Source organism: Rutilus rutilus (genome assembly GCF_951802725.1).
Source record: "Rutilus rutilus genome assembly, chromosome: 1".
Taxonomy (NCBI): domain Eukaryota; kingdom Metazoa; phylum Chordata; class Actinopteri; order Cypriniformes; family Leuciscidae; genus Rutilus; species Rutilus rutilus.
Genome location: NC_140209.1, coordinates 41,300,206 through 41,313,483, shown reverse-complemented (window position 1 = coordinate 41,313,483; position 13,278 = coordinate 41,300,206). Strand labels below are relative to the sequence as shown.

At 36.0% G+C, this 13,278-nt stretch overlaps 1 protein-coding gene across 3 annotated transcripts in view; it reads right to left on the bottom strand.

The window, feature by feature from the left end:
- The window catches only part of LOC311299736 (uncharacterized protein), a 13,940-nt gene extending 2,003 nt beyond the window's left edge, over positions 1 to 11,937 (bottom strand). The window contains exons 1-9 of one of the 3 annotated variants that reach the window (XM_084423536.1): positions 11,800 to 11,937; positions 8,645 to 8,950; positions 4,300 to 4,596; positions 3,907 to 4,194; positions 3,517 to 3,816; positions 1,617 to 1,910; positions 1,049 to 1,336; positions 659 to 958; positions 1 to 14 (exon numbers count right to left, since the gene is read on the bottom strand). The exon at positions 1 to 14 is cut by the window's left edge and continues 280 nt beyond it. In XM_084423536.1, coding sequence (XP_084279662.1) covers positions 1 to 14; positions 659 to 958; positions 1,049 to 1,336; positions 1,617 to 1,910; positions 3,517 to 3,816; positions 3,907 to 4,194; positions 4,300 to 4,596; positions 8,645 to 8,741 — 1,878 coding nt within the window. In that variant the 5' untranslated portion in view covers positions 8,742 to 8,950; positions 11,800 to 11,937. Of the gene's footprint in view, positions 15 to 658; positions 959 to 1,048; positions 1,337 to 1,616; positions 1,911 to 3,516; positions 3,817 to 3,906; positions 4,195 to 4,299; positions 4,597 to 8,644; positions 8,951 to 10,896; positions 11,053 to 11,148; positions 11,285 to 11,799 lie in introns of those variants that run through there. The other 2 variants (XM_084423537.1, XM_084423535.1) reach the window with 2 other exon arrangements.
- Between the last annotated feature and the right edge of the window lie 1,341 nt (positions 11,938 to 13,278).

Below are 13,278 nucleotides of genomic sequence, written 5' to 3'. Positions count from 1 at the left end.
TATGGTAGGATCATCTAAGGGGAACAAAAGTTATCAAATGTCCAGTGAAGAAAACATAATACATCCATATATTAGTAAAATTCATTTCAATCCATAATTAATGATAACAAATTACAAGAAGGTTTCAATTGCTTACATTAGTTTACATGAACTAACAATAAAGAATAAGTATACCGCATTTGCTAATATTAGTTTATGCTAATTTCAGCATTTACTTGTACATTTTTTAAGATCAAAAGTTGTATCTGTTAACATTATGCACTGTGAACTTTCATGGACATGTTATCAACTAAAATAAACAAAGGTGAATACGTTGTGTAAAAACATAGTGAAGTGAAGTTAAGGCCAACTCTAGGTGACTCATACTCGGAAAATGACCTCTGGATTTAACCCATCCAAGTTAGTGCACACACATTAAGAGCAGTGAGTTGTGAACACACACACACACACACACACACACACACACACACACACACACACACACACACACACACACACACACACACACACACACACACACACACACACACACACACACACACACACACACACACACACACACACCTGGACCAGTGCTATATTGATGTATTTTTCTAAATGTCAAATGTTAACAAACAAGACCTTTTTTGTAAAGAGTTGCCGATTAAATGTTTCCTACCAAAAAGGTTTCCAGCAGGTTCTGATGCCCAGCTTTTGAAGAGTCTGTGAACTTTGCAGGTAAAGCTCTTTCCTTTCTTCTGGTGCTCTCTAGGGATTGCAGAATGTGTGGTCAGGGACCAAATGTTTTCAGAAGGGCTCCAGTCCACACAAATGTAATCTGAGATATCAGCACTGTTGGCCTGGAAGTTGATGCAGACCTCACCAGAGGGGAGATCTTTTACAACACACTCCAGCAAAGCAGTGCCTGACTGAGCTGATTTCCTCCTGATCATCACTACAGGATCCTTCTTCATATCATCTGAAGATCAAATGTACATTTTAATACACAATATGTGGTTTTCAGAACCTTAAATTGTCACACTTGATCAGTGCAAAATAAACAACCTACCAATTTGAATTGTTTCCCTCTCTATTGGGAAACATGGATGATTAGCAGTACAAACAATGGTCTTCAGGTTCAACGATTTGTCTCTCGACAAAGTCAAGTTGCTCACAATTTTATTGAGAAGGTCTTTGGAAGCACTGGTGCCTTTGTCACTGGTGCCGTCTGCCAACCATAACACTTCAGTGTTGTGTGGCGCTTCAACAATACAAGAAATTGTGACTTCGTTCTTTTTCAAAATGTCTCTGAGATGAGCTCTCTTTACTTGGACTGAAGGTTTGAACACAGACTTTGCTGTAAATGTAAAATTAATAAAGTTAGATTCATAGAATGATGATGCTTATATACTAATTATACTGTCATATATGATTAATCTTTTTTGTTTTTTACTTACCCATGCACATGTCATATTCTAGCTTGAACTCTTTAGAGTTATGGCTGGCTTTACAAATGTGTTTTTTATGTCTTCATATTGAAAGAGAGAGAGAGAGAGAGAGAGAGAGAGAGAGAGAGAGAGAGAGAGAGAGAGAGAGAGAGAGAGAGAGAGAGAGAGTGCCACATATGGCGTGTTTACCTGCACAAATACTGGTGCTTTTAGTAGCAGGTTTCCCACTGTGTTCATCGACAATTTGACAGGTGTAAGTGACCCCTTGCTCCCACTCTTGCTGTGGCACCAATATCTCACTGTCCACTTTCACATGCCCATTTTCCATCATTGAGACCTCTACAGCTGTGTAAGGTTTCTCCTTAGAGTTTGAAAACCACTTGATCTTCAGGTCAAATCCTTTTCCAGAACACAGCAGCCTTTGTGGCTCTGAACTAGACTGACCCACACTGGGAACAACAACAAGCTCTATGGTAGGATCATCTAAGGGGAACAAAAGTTATCAAATGTCCAGTGAAGAAAACATAATACATCCATATATTAGTAAAATTCATTTCAATCCATATAATGATAACAAATTACAAGAAGGTTTCAATTGCTTACATTAGTTTACATGAACTAACAATAAAGAATAAGTATACCGCATTTGCTAATATTAGTTTATGCTAATTTCAGCATTTACTTGTACATTTTTTAAGATCAAAAGTTGTATCTGTTAACATTATGCACTGTGAACTTTCATGGACATGTTATCAACTAAAATAAACAAAGGTGAATACGTTGTGTAAAAACATAGTGAAGTGAAGTTAAGGCCAACTCTAGGTGACTCATACTCGGAAATTGACCTCTGGATTTAACCCATCCAAGTTAGTGCACACACATTGGCCCTCATTTATCAAAAGTGCGTACACCAAATTTCCAGCGTACACCTGGCGTAGCCTACACCCAAAACCACGGTGACTTTGAGATTTATCAATATGGACGTTGGCGTACGGCACGCTCAAATCCTAAGCCAGCTCAGGAGGTGGTGTACGCACGTTTTGAGTTAGTGTGGAAATGCGCAGAAAAACAATTCCTAACACCACAAAACGCACTGACAAACTAAAAGATATGATATATTATGACCCACTGTAAAAAACAACAACAACATAGTAATTATAAACTTCAGTGTTTATTTTTGTGCAACATGGACTTAAATGTTTAATTTGTGTGACTTTACCAAAGCATTTGATTTGTAGGCATATGTATTCCTTAAGTTGCGAGCCTGTGCGCTTTACCTGACGTTTCAAGCCTTGTTAAATACTTTCGCCTGGCTCCGCAGTGCGAGTCTCCGCAGACTGCGCGCGCACCTCCCCAAACGGACGAGGCGTTTATACTCGACGCGCTCGCCGTTGTACTATTCTTGAAAACGATGGTTAGGCCAGGGTTAGGCCCGGCAGGTGTGCACAGACTGGGTTCAGTAATGAAAGGCTTTCAATGACCAAAAAATAATTCAGACTGACAAAATAATAAAAATTACATTCTTCTTCTTTTCAATAATATAATAATACAAATAATAATAATAAAGACATTCTTCTTCTAAATAACAATAAGCGTCATTAATAATAAAAATCTAGAAATCAATTTTGTTTCTTTCCACTTCCCTGGTTTCTCTTTCTTTCTCAAATAAGTTTCTCTTCTTTGCCGTCTTCCGTGTGTCCATGGCGTAAAATGAGGGCGTGGGGGGAGCGGAGACTTGAATATATAGGGGCGTGTTATTTTAATGACGATCGTTTTCGGCCGCGGCATTTATCAAGCGCGGGTATTGCGTACACCTGGATTTCAAAGGTACGCACAGCTTCATAAATCAGGTGGTGAGAGGAGTGTAAGCATAATCTTACACCAACATATACGCCCGTTTCTACGCAAGAATGATAAATGAGGGCCATTAAGAGCAGTGAGTTGTGAACACACACACACACACACACACACACACACACACACACACACACACACCTGGACCAGTGCTATATTGATGTATTTTTCTAAATGTCAAATGTTAACAAACAAGACCTTTTTTGTAAAGAGTTGCCGATTAAATGTTTCCTACCAAAAAGGTTTCCAGCAGGTTCTGATGCCCAGCTTTTGAAGAGTCTGTGAACTTTGCAGGTAAAGCTCTTTCCTTTCTTCTGGTGCTCTCTAGGGATTGCAGAATGTGTGGTCAGGGACCAAATGTTTTCAGAAGGGCTCCAGTCCACACAAATGAAATCTGAGATATCAGCACGGTTGGCCTGGAAGTTGATGCAGACCTCACCAGAGGGGAGATCTTTTACAACACACTCCAGCAAAGCAGTGCCTGACTGAGCTGATTTCCTCCTGATCATCACTACAGGATCCTTCTTCATATCATCTGAAGATCAAATGTACATTTTAATACACAATATGTGGTTTTCAGAACCTTAAATTGTCACACTTGATCAGTGCAAAATAAACAACCTACCAATTTGAATTGTTTCCCTCTCTATTGGGAAACATGGATGATTAGCAGTACAAACAATGGTCTTCAGGTTCAACGATTTGTCTCTCGACAAAGTCAAGTTGCTCACAATTTTATTGAGAAGGTCTTTGGAAGCACTGGTGCCTTTGTCACTGGTGCCGTCTGCCAACCATGACACTGTAGTGTTGTGTGGCGCTTCAACAATACAAGAAATTGTGACTTTGTTCTCCTTTAAAATGTCTCTGAGATGGGCTCTCTTTACTTGGACTGAAGGTTTGAACACAGACTTTGCTGTAAATGTGAAATTAATAAAGTTAAATTCATAGAATGATGATGCTTATATACTAATTATACTGTCATATATGATTCATCTTATTTTTTTTTTTTTCAACTTACCCATGCACATGTCATATTCTGTCTGGATCTCTTTAGAGTTATGGCTGGCTTTACAAGTGTAATTTTTGTATTCAGATTGAGCATCTATAGATATTTGACTTATGTAAGTAAAGGTTTCCCCCACTTTATCAGTGGTCTTCAACGTTTTATTTTTAGATGCACTGACAGGCGTATCTCCACTAAGCCATTGTACAGTAAGTTTCTCTGGGTAATAATCCTTCAACTGGCACTGCAACACGATGCTATCACCTTCCTCTCTACTCAGCAGAGCAATAGTGGGAGGAGTGACACGTTTTACTATTGAAACAAAGAAAGAATCAATTAACTTGCAATGTGGTTTAAACAGAACATATAAGAGGTACAAAGTTTATGAAAATCTTAATCAATCATACGAATACTAGTCTTTTTCAATAAATTCAAATAGGCAATATAATGATACGCCCTGTTCATGCTTCAGTGGGTGGTTATTTACATCATGAGAGTTTTTAAAGTTGCAGATACTGGAATAGAAAAAAAAGATGGACAGAAAAGGAAATGAAAAAACATGCTTCAGAAAACATAGCGAATAGCAGATGGAAGCGTTAAGTAACAGTCAAGCTGAAATAGCAACCAAAAGCAGAACTGAAACCCATCTGCATCTTTGAGACAGAGTTTAGCACATCTGCACAGGAAAGACACCTTCCCATTTACATAAAATGACTCTCCTGTTATGCAATTTATGTTTTAATATACTTTGCAGCATGAAATTTCACACTTACAAATATTCACACAAAGATGCCATGCTTCAGTCACCCAATGAACAAAGTCTTGCAGATTTGGAGAAAATTAAGGATTGGATTTAAGAAATGTATGTGCAGTTTATTATATTCAAAAATGAAGACAATAATTCAAAACCTAGTGGCAGTGTATGTAAACATTTTTAGAGCAACATTAGTTTATCATGCAAATCAGTGTTTTTCCTTGAGATATCAAAAAAAAAAATAAAAATAAATAAATACAAGAGAAGTCAAATCGTTTCTGTCTTTTATTAAAGTAAAATCTAAAACCAAACAAACTGCACAATCACATATTTACAAAAAAAAAAGACAAAAGAAGAAAAAGAATAACTGTCATAGCCTTAAAGCTGTTCTTCTGAAAGGCCTTGCATCATGTCCTTAAAGGGATCTTTCATTTCACCTGAAAGTATAATTTGACACCAATTACAGCAATGAAAACAATTTCTGCTTAACATGCAAATATCAATTTTCTTTAAATAAAAATACAAAGCCACATTTTTTTTTTTGCATCATCTTTCTCCAAATGATAACCAACTCAAATGCTCCTATAAAATCTTGTCTCATGTTTATCCTCAATTGAAAATTAGCTAGAAAAAGTCTAAAAGTGTATACCTTAACAAAAGTAGCTCCTATGCTGTAGAACAAGGTGATGAGGAAAAGGAAAACAAAGGTTACAGCAGTGTTTGAATTGCCACTGTCATCTGTATCAATGGGTCCAAACAGGGGATGATCTATCCACACGACCCACGCTGCGGAAACCAACAAGAACACATTCACATTAAGACACTGTCCAACACAAGCTGAGTATAAGAGTCTGGCATATTCCTTGTGTCTGTGATGATTTTTAAACAATTTGCCTGTCCATCCTTATTCAAAATTAGACAGGTGGACTAAAGGCAGGAATATGCAGTAAAACCTATTAGAATCTTGTGAGGGACAAAGAACCTTTAATGAACCATATCGTTTCTGAAATTTGATGATTTTTATTTATTTATCTCAACCTGCTTACTACATAATTAAATCAAATATTTAAAGAAAGGTGACCATGAATGTATCAATCAAAACGGCAAAGAAGTTGTGAATGTGTCTTGGCATGCTGTAGATGAACCGATGAGACTAAGAATTATCATTCTCTATGCCCTGAACTATAAAAAATGGAGAGCATTATGTGTCTGAGTGATCATAATATCAAACCGTTCAAATGACCTACAATATACACACACCGACCAGTAAGCATTTACTCTCATTATTTAGAGTTTTATGTGCCTGCTAATGGTACTTTGTCTTCTGAATAAAATTATTTAAAAAATCGTAAGTATATATATTTTAAAGTAGCCTACTCTTAAAATGCCTCACTTCGATGTATTATTATTTGAACTGTTTAATGTTTTCATTTTTTAAATTTCAATTTATTTGGAGTGATGTTATGGTATGATGTCTTTGTGACCTTATATGCTCACATATACACAGGGACAGACACATGTAAAACTGGCATGAAAACATAAATTAAGTGCACAGGAAATATGCTTAGTTTCTTTTTTTATTAGTCTTTTACTAAATGTGATATGCATGAAAATCTCTCAAAAAGCAAGAAGCCACAAACATTAAAGACGAACACACTTACAATTATGGACATGTAACTCAAAAACAAAAACAAACACAAGATGAACAAGATAAACACTCAACAAGCATCACAGGAAGACATCACATGCATAACGATCTATTCCTTGCAGCATGCAGGGGTATTCATGCTTAGATTAATTACACCTGGCTTATCACTATTATCAGCAATAGATCTTGTCAGTACGCGCATTGTTTCATCAATGGTTTCATGGTACACTACACAACTGTAGACTGTACCACTCTTCCATTCGGAAGAATCCACTGTGATCTGACTGTAGACCGAGAAGTATTTATCACTCTGCATTGGCTGGCTAGTTATGTGCTTGTACCCATTCGCAGGTTCATCATCAACAAGCCAAGACACAAACACCTCCTTGGGGTAGAAATCCTTCACATAACATGTCAGGGTCACCGTTTCCCCCTCTTTGTACTCTGGGGGTGCTAACAGGTAAACAGAGGGTCTCTTGCGTTCTTTACCTAGTAAGACAAGTTCACAATTAAGACCAGAATACTGAGTCACTCATTTTCTTCTTGTTATTATTTTTTGATAAACTTCATTGTCAATTGTAATGAAGACTGTATATATCAAGAGACCTTGTGGAAGCAAGAACTGTGTAACATTTTACAAAAAGAAAAAAACATACCTTTTTCTCTGGTGAACTTCTCCTCCATGGGCTGTGATAGGACTGAGTGTTCAACTGTGCACGTAAATATTGTGCCATTGCTCCATTCTTCATAGCCTATAGGGGCTTTAAGTTCCACTTTTATTTTGTTCTTGACTTTTTCCTCTGATGCCTCAGCGATGATGAAATCATCTGCTTTAATCTCTATTTTTTTGAATCCTAGATATTCTCCAGAAGCTATGCACTTCAGCTCTCCTCGTCTATTTTTCAGCATGTCTTCAAGGGAGGGAGGGACGATTTTGACAGCAATATCGCTGCAGTCTGGCGTAACACCTATGTACAAAAATCAGACATGCAACAGGTTAGAGAGAGGTAAACATATGAATAATGAAACATTCACAGTCCTCAAGAGAAAACATAGGCCTACCTGCATATTGGGCCTCTCTGACTTCCTTTCCCGTCTTGTGGTCGAACTCGCACTTAACTTTGACGTCTGTGTTCGTCCATTTGTCGGCACTGATTTGAAAAATGCTTGTTGCACTATACAAGGTTACTGAGGCATTCTTCTCACTTGTGTCATGGGTGTCTATCGCATTTGTCTCCTTATCATCCTGAAACCACTTAAACGAGTATTCTTTAGGTGAAAACTGCCGGGCTAAACACAAGAAGGTTGCTGTCCCATTCTCTAACTCCTTTTTTGTAGGTACTGTTAAGAAGACAGTTGCAGGCTGATCTGGCGGTGGAGCTGGCAACATACAGGAGAAAGCAGAGAGGACATGAAAAGCAAGAAAATAGTGCAACATGCTTTATTAGGCAAAGCACACAGATGCTCTTGAGTTTGAACGTCAATGTTAAATGTTTTAGCCTATACTTATATTTATTTTTTATTTTATTTTTTTTAATCTTTTGTTTATAAAACAAGAAGAAATCTCATATGCCATTGTATTCCCTGGCATGAGGTCAGAGAAAAAGTATTTCTAAAGGACTAAGCATATTATGTACTTTTCTGTTCTGTTTTTTAGATCTTTAGCCTTGCTGTTCTCAGCTAGTGTAAAACATTTACTGTCATTAGACTTTGATAAAGGACAACTGCTTGACATGCACAAAAATATAAAAGCAGGTTCATTGGTATTAAAAAAGTGCAATCAATGATTTTACAAAACTATAAGAGTGTGCTAAAATGTCTATTCAAACATGAGCTTCCACGAAGAAACAATATCCCCACTGCAATATACAAAACACTGAACCCAACAGCAATAACAAAGAGACACATTGCTAAAATGTAACATGTAAAATGTTAGACATTTCAGAGATGTGACTTACCTGGTGGAGCTACTTCAGCTGTTTTAGTGCCTTGGGAATTTGAAGCTTCACATGTGTAAGGGTTTTGAGGATTCCAGTCGCTTTTCTTCACACGCATATGGCTGATTTGCGTGTAGTCTCCGTCACTCCCGAACGCTGGATACTGCACGAAAGTATCCAGGTCTTTCTTAGTGGTATCCTTCCACTTGAAAGTGAGTGAGTCCGCAGGTGAGAAACCTCTGGCCAAGCAGCCGACGGTGACGAACCCAGCAGAATCAGCAGAACACTGAGACAGGGTGAAGATTGACTTCGGCGGAGATGGTTGAGCTGTAGAGACATTACATCTTTCTCAGACAATAAACTACAACATAACGCAACATAGGCCTATGCAACACTATTAGGCCATGTCAAAAGAACGAATGAACAAATGAATGAATGAATGAAAAAAAAAACGCTATCTTCGCTCTACATCAGAGTCCTGTGGCCATGTTGATAAACTGCTTAGACTACTTTGCAAGTAGGCTAAGTCATCTTTTCTACTTCTTTAAGACATAACTTTTTTTTTTTTTTTTTTTTTTTTTTAAATAAGTTACCCAAGTAAATTGGTCTAATTTGAATTAAAAAGTAACACTGATTAGGCTACCCCTTGGTTAACCGTTGGTCAGTCTTAGTGGGTCACGTAAAACATAAAATTTTGGAATTTCGGAAAATTAGCGGAAACTTTTTTTTTCTTAACTCTTAAAAATAAAGGTAAGGGAGGTTTCACAGCGATAATCTTGAATAACTATTTTGGGTTCCTCAAAGAACCTTAGTGAACAGTTCTTAAAAGAAAAGTTTTTTTTTTTTTTCTTAGTGTGAAGAACATTTTAATAGATAACATTTTGTGCAATGGAATGGAAAAGATCCATGGACGTTAAAGGTTATTCATGGAAACATCAATGCAATTTAAGAACCTTTATTTTTAACAGTGTAGATGCTGTATGTCATATAGCATATATAGTCATATTTATTATCAGACATAGACTAATAAATAAAGGATTATCTAAACAAATAATAATTTATTAGGCTACTGGATAATAACTGCATAATGAATTTTCATTTTGTTTCAAATTAAACAGTTCTTGTAACTTATGAAGTGTAAATAAATAAATAAAAACATTTAATAAAAATTTCAACCATTTGATAATTTTAAATAAAAGCATTGTATAGCAGTTTGTAACTTTGAACTATGAAATCATATGAAAAAAAAAAACGAAAAATGTAGGCCTATCATTAAACAAAAATAGCCCCCAAAATACTGCAAACAAACTTTTTTCGTTGTGCTAGAAATAATTTCTTGCATAGCGGTTGTTAAACAAAAAACATTCTTTTAAATCTCCAATTGTCCTCTTCATGTATTTACAAATAAAGGCTACCTTTCTAAATCAGTAGCCTAATACGCCAGTTTATTATTATTATTATTATTATTATTTAATAATATCGGGATGCAATCAACAACTTAAAATATAACACATTATATTAGTGGCTATCAGTGCATAAAGTTAAAACGATACGTTACAGTTTAGTTAGGATTTTTAGTCTTATATTTATGCTCCGGCTGTTTTCAGCGGCTATTGAGCAGTTTAAGGCAACACATGAGAGAATAATGAACAACGAAAGGAGTCGTTTAAGAATAACTACTGTTGGATTTTTGTTCGTTTTTAACATGAACAACATTACAAAATTATGTAGTCTTTTAAATCTAATGAAATGGACAACAGCTACAGTAAGACAGTTTGCAATAGAAAACTCTGTTAAAGATATAATAAAAATAGCCTAAATAAATAATAAAACACACATGAAATTTGGTCTTTTTTACGATACAAATGTCCTTGCAATTAATCATAAAATCTTACTGTTTGTTACGGTGACTTTGGTGCCGCTTCCCCAGTAGTCGAAAGCCCAGTTACACAATATCTTTTTAATGTTACAGTGCAGTATAAAAATACAACGCTCAGAGTCTGTTGAACGACCTGTAGCCAATTCCTTGTTTTATTTGAATGCACAAATACAATTATTTCGAATTTAATTATTCATAATCTGAATATTTGCGTTTCTAAATTACTTTAGACTAATGTCCTGACTTTAGTTGTCTAATCGCATAACAAGAAAATCTCGACATTGAAATGTTGTTTTAATGTAAAAAAAAATTTTTTCGACAAAATAACTGCGCACACATTTATCGTAGGCTATTTAAATCAGATTTTGATTTGGTAGGTGGATATTTTTCTTACCTGACGAGACAGTGACCATTGTTCCTTTCCCCCAGTAGTCAAAAGCATAGTCACACTGGCATTTTACCAGGGGATATTGTACAAAAATAGCAGCTATATCATATGTTTACCTCTTAACAAGTAGCTTTCATTTATTATTATATAACCCACAGATTGAACTATTTAGACTTTTATTTAGCCTTAGCCAAAACTAGAAACGGAAAATTACATTTAGCCAAATAAAACGTGCCAATTGAGAGAATTCTTTCTTACCAGATGTCACTGTGACAGACGTGCCTTTCCCCCAGTAGTCAAAGGCAGCGTCACAGTGATACTTTTAATTTCTTCATTGCACAAAAACACAGACTATCTTTTCCATTAGCCAACCTTAAAACCTGATTTCTTTCGTAATTTATTGTCAAATTATCCATAATATTTTTTTCTCTGACTAAAAAGTGTTGTTAATAAGTTAATAATCTACTCTATAAATATGTTTCATAGCTATGCACAACGATCCATATTTTGCTGTTCGGTTCGTAAGCTTCAAAATTTGACTTCTTACCTGATGTTACAGTCACCGCTGTTCCCTTTCCCCAGTAGTCAAAGGCACCGTCACAGCGGGGAGGTTTACGATAAGAGCCATACCATAACCACAATTATAAATTTTCATATGTCTAGGCCGACGTTATCAAAACGATTTAGTTTGCTACGTTAGTTCGCACTTTCTTTAATCGGAGAGTTTTAGCTACGAGTTATTTAGTTACCGTTACCGACGCATCTTTCCACTGTAAACCAAGGTAAACATTGTAAATACGTCTGCATGTTAGTTTTGTGACAAGAAAGACTACCTGATCTTCCAAAATAAGTTAAAACAAACAAACAAACAAAAAAAGTAAATAACAGAAAATAACGGCAATAACTTACCTGAGGAAACGGTGACTTTGGTCCCTTTCCCCCAGTAGTCGAAGTAATCGACACAGTGACTGATGCCTTTGAGTTACTGACCAAAAAACCCACACGAAGCAGCGATGTTCATGTGATCAAAAGAACTTTGGTCAGAATAAATGGATCCAGTGAAAACTTATCTCGCCTTTCTATTGTTCACAGCTGATATAGGTCAGAAATATTTGCAGCACTTATGTTGCATTAGCCTTTATATTCAAAACATGATGACTCTGAAATTAGAAAGCAATTTTTAGTAGGCTAATAATCTGAACCAAACTCTTCCTGCTTCTGCCCTCAGTACAGATGTGTGCTTGTAATAGGCCTAATTAAATAGAATAAAACATATTTTGAACGAAAAATCATAATACAGTTGTGGTCAGAATTAATGGCACCCCTGTTAAATATTATCAAAAATGGCTGTAAAAAATAAATCTGCATTGTTTATCCTTTTGATCTTTCATAAAAAAAAAAAAAAAAAAAAAAAAAAATCTAATCTTTCATTGAAGTAAAATAATTGAAAGTGGGGGGGTTAATCACATTATAAAATAAATGCTTTTCTCCAAAAGACGCTGGTCATAATTATTGGCTCCCTGTTATTAAATACTTTTTGCAACCTCTGTTTCCCAAGATAACAGATCTGAGTTTTCTTCTATAATACCTGATGAGTTTGGAGAATAACTGACAAGAGATCAGAGACCATTCCTCCATACAGAATCTCTCCAGATCCTTCAGATTCACAAGTTCATGTTGGTGCTTCTTCTGTTCAGTTCACCCCATTCATTTTCTATAGGGTTCAGTTTAGGGGACTGGGACGGTCATGGTAGAAGCTTCATTTTGTGCTCAGTTACCCATTTTTGTGTTGATTTTGATGTTTGTTTTGGACCGTTGTCCTGATGGAAGATCCAACCACGGCCCATTATAAGATTTCTAGCAGAGGCTGTCAGGTTTATATTTTGTATCTGTTGTGATGTATGATTAAGGGAATTTGGCCTTTGTGTTTCCTCATATTTAAACTGGGGGAAATATTCTGTTCAATTATTAATATAAGATTGCAGAACTTTCTCAAAACTCACAAAATTCTGGACAAAAGTCAAGTTGGATTTCTGGCCAAACACAGAACATCTGACCACATTTACTCCACACGATCATCGATAAACATGGATACCAAAATAAATCCAAAGTCTTCCCCAGCTAGAAATGTTTTGTTCTAAAAACGTTCTGAGAACATTACCATGAAGTTCTAATAATGTTTTCAGTGGGTAGTTTTATTTTGGTTCCCAGAATGTTCTCCTAAAACGTACACAGCAAAAACTCCAGTGATAAAAAGTTAATGAGATAATTAAGTGATTAACTGAGCGATGAGTGACCATTATTGAAGACACCTGATGTTAACAAGCAGAATCACTGAAGGAGAAAAGCACTATTTTAAGTTACCATTATGGTGATGAGTGTTTGTTT